General features: G+C 37.4%; 1 protein-coding gene across 2 annotated transcripts; it reads left to right on the top strand.

The window, feature by feature from the left end:
- Positions 1-1,114: 1,114 nt before the first annotated feature.
- Positions 1,115-3,064, top strand: LOC107046836 (dnaJ homolog subfamily C member 22; the record flags this gene model as incomplete). 2 transcript variants are annotated; one of them, XM_015269554.1, is given in 3 exon segments in its annotated part: positions 1,115-1,148; positions 1,795-2,234; positions 2,917-3,064. In XM_015269554.1, coding segments are annotated over 2 exon segments (463 nt in total), but the record flags the coding sequence as incomplete, so codon positions are not given.
- Positions 3,065-3,835: the final 771 nt, after the last annotated feature.

The raw sequence follows: 3,835 nt of genomic DNA, 5'->3' as shown, positions 1-3,835 counted from the left end.
GCCCTTTTCATGTGGACGTACACATATAATTGGACTGAAATTTATAGAATTTTTTCATTTGCAATGACGACATTCCTTGAAATTTCCGTATTACGGCAACGCGATAAAAATTCCCAATAAGTGTTCCCGGAATTTCCGCGAAAATATTACTGAAATCTACAGACATAATTCCTGAATTCAAGATTTTCCTTCGATTTTCAGGATCATGTCACTGGAATTTTTTTACAAAATGACTTAATTTTAACATTGCTTGCTCATTGCATTTCAGAAATGCAGCTGCCTNGACACATCGATTCCTAGGAACAACGTTTTTTTTTCTCGGTAAATACAGACTTTAGGGAAATGTCAGAGTGCAGTGAATAAACTTCACTCGTCAATAACTCCATAATGGCAGAGTGAAATTCCTTGATATTTTTTCACTCTCGATTAATTTTTGAAAGATTCAAATTGATAGTTGATTCATTCACGTTCCATTCGTTCCATTCCATCGTGAGATATTGTCGATTGGAGACAATTTTTTATGGTCACTGAAGGAGGCAAACCATTCATCTAAATCTCGCAATAATCTGCGAAATATTCATTAATCTATTATTATTGAATTAATCCCATTATGTGTAGATCGCTGGAGAACAACGAAAACGTTCCAACCGTTCAAACGAGTTGGAATGTTTTCTCTCTCCTTCTCCATTTTCTTTCTCACTCGCACTCGTTAAGTTTGGCGAAGGACGGGCACGTGCCAACGCGACGGACACTGCAATGAGTGGGAGCGAGCGCGATACATATTCCGTTCTCACTCAGGGGGTGATCACCGACATTAGTATACCCGCCTGTTTTACCAACAAAAGTGTACTCGCACTTAGTTCGTGCGCCACCACTACGAAAAAATCCAGTCGAAACGTTTACATTGCCGTGGCAGATCTCCCCTATAATCTCTGTTCCCACCAGCCGGAGTTGAGCCTCCTTCCCTCTAATCTCCATGGTCTGGCCTTACCCCGTAAGAAATTCCAAACCCCAAGAGGACATCTCTGCAAGAGGTTTGAAACCACTTATTTCCGTCGATAACACAAATCCCTTCAATATAAGATATATAGTATGCAATATTACAAAAAAAAAACTCTGTTTCAGATCATTCCTTCTTGAGGTTAAAAGTAAATAAGATATTATTAATTGGAGGAGTTTATCACGAAAGAAAATATTTCATTCACTATCTATTTATCATGAAAAAATATTGTATCCCTCATAGCAATGGGCGGGACAATCAAAAACATCTGTACAAATTCAGCATTAAAGCATGATAATTATTCTGAAATGATCGTGTGGAATCAATAGTTATATTAGCGCGATAAGAAACTAGTGACACAGTTTCTGTTCACTTTTCATGGTCAAGATCATTGTCTCGAGCCTGCCTTGCTACATCCCAGTCCCCCTTTTTTCCTTTACCTGCTTCTTGGATGTCCCGTTAACGTTGATCCCTTCCACCTCAAGTTTTACAGTGCGTTGAACCAAAACGTTATCCTACGTGGTACAACCACGATAATACGTGTGTTATATTATAAGTTTAAACTCCGCTGTCCACACACGTATAACGACGAATGTGACTACGTGTCATTAGAATCTACTAGCATTCAATTTTTTCATATTATTTCTTTGTTTTCACTGTGTAATTTGTGCCCAAGTGGAGAGTTTAAGTTGTATTGGATTTGATATAGTGTCAAGGATATCATACAAAACTTAATTTGATTTTGCAGCATATAATGATTTATTCGAGTTCAATTTGGTGTTGTCTTTTTTAAGGAAAATATGAACTCTGAAACGAAAAATTATTTTCTATTCCAACAAAGTTAAGTTTATCAGTGATTTTACATTAGTAAATTTATAGAGAAGGGACTGATAAGAATAAGTTATTTAGAATTGTTGAAATGTCAGGGAGGAATCGAGTGAGTGCCAATGGGATTCGCAGTGCATTGACGAATGATGCTTCTTGCCCAAAGGAGCGGGCGAAGAAATCTACGTTTATTGCTTACTTCTTCTGGATGTTAGGAGGTTTTTTTGGAGCACACCATCTTTACTTAGGGAGAATTGACCATGCAATTATTTGGGCAACAACACTGGGCGGCTACTTTGGTATTGGGTGTTTTAGGGATATATGGAGGATACCTACTTATGTCAAGGATGCTAATGAGGATCCAAATTATATGGAGATTTGGAAAATTATTGTTAGGCAAAATAAGAAGGTAATTTTTTTTTTTGAAATACTTATGATGATGTTGTGACTTACAGTTTCTGGCTCATAATTACTGTTGAAAACTGATGAGACGCTACGCGTTCGTGAATCCCTGCCTACGGCCATTATATTAAAAAATATTCGTCGCACGGCCGAAAAAAAATTTCTGGCTAATATGATTGCAATCCCCGCCTTAGGCTCGGGCTGCCAGCTCATTCGCTAGAAAATTTTGTTTTGCCTTATGACGAAATGTACTAAAATCGATAATTTCGTCGCCTGATCGTCGGCAAGTATAATAACGAAAAAGGTGATTTTAGGACGATGACACCGAATTCGACAATTCTATTTATTGAAATTGTAATGAAAGAAAAAACCCGATGAATATCCCTCGAGCTTAAAAATGGATCTGAGTACTTCCCTGCATAGGAATATCCACGCGTTCCAGACTTTTTAACCTGCTCCACTCGACATGTTCATTTGTATGGAAGGATATGGCATGTCGATCATTTTAAAGCTCTTCGGGTATCGGAAACGGATATTTAAAGAAATCGGAATTTCAGGGTCTTTTGATGAACCACTTCTTTCGCAACATAATCTGCCAGTAATTTTCGGACTTCCCTTGACCACTTTACTACAACTTGAAATTCTTGACTTTTTCTCCCTAATGATTAAGCCAAAATATTTCATTTCAGCCACAATTTTCCACCGCTCGATTCGTTGGGTCACTAGCGACTGGTCATTTGTGGGGTGAATTATTTCGCTGTGCTATCCCTGAAGATGAGATCTACGGGATGAATCTGAAACCACTCCTGTACCTTGTGCCAGGAGTTGTTGCCTTAGGTAAGATTCACGATATCCTTGATTTCTCTTTGGTGTAGACATGACGTCCACATTCCGTTGAGATTCTGTCCACATCAATATTGAACGAACAAATGAGCAAACGTTATTGTTTCAATTACTTCCTAATGCAGCCATCAATTTAATTGCAATCAAAAATCAATTCTGTGATGAAGTGTCAAAAGTAGAAGAGTATAATTATAGTGGACTGCGTCAGCGGCCGCGACGTCGAGGCCATTTCATTAGGCCCTTTTTTCTATAACTAGCGCCGACCCGGCCGCAAGTGGCCGGGCCGTTGGTCTTGTGTCTTGTTTATGTAATGGAGAATTTAACGAATTTGAATGACAATTCCATTTTTGTTGAGTCATACCATGACTTTTAATAATTTCATTTTCATTCGATTTGCATCTTAATTTATGGTTTTGTCTGATGCTGAGATTACACCTGAAGGACTTTTCGCTAAATATAATGGAATTTAAAAATTCATGATAATCTTTTATGTGCTCATTCTGTTTTCAGTCTACTAAATGACTTAAAATATTTACCATGGAATGCTTTACATATTTAATAATGCTCTTATTTGATATTGTTCGTTGATATCATCAGAGTATCGAGTGAATACAGACTCAGATTTAGCAAATGGAAATGAGAAAAATACAGAGCAAAAGTAGAAGCCAGGTGTCACTTGATTTTATGAATGGCTTACAATTTTCATACTTCATTTAATTCTCATTTATTACCATTTTTGTTTGATTTTCATCGCTCACGCTTGTT

This window comes from Diachasma alloeum, unplaced genomic scaffold (assembly GCF_001412515.2).
Source record: "Diachasma alloeum isolate Michigan unplaced genomic scaffold, Dall2.0 Dall_scaffold_02274, whole genome shotgun sequence".
Classification (NCBI taxonomy): Eukaryota; Metazoa; Arthropoda; class Insecta; order Hymenoptera; family Braconidae; genus Diachasma; species Diachasma alloeum.
Note: the sequence above shows the minus strand (reverse complement) of the source record. Positions and strands in the feature narration are given on the sequence as shown.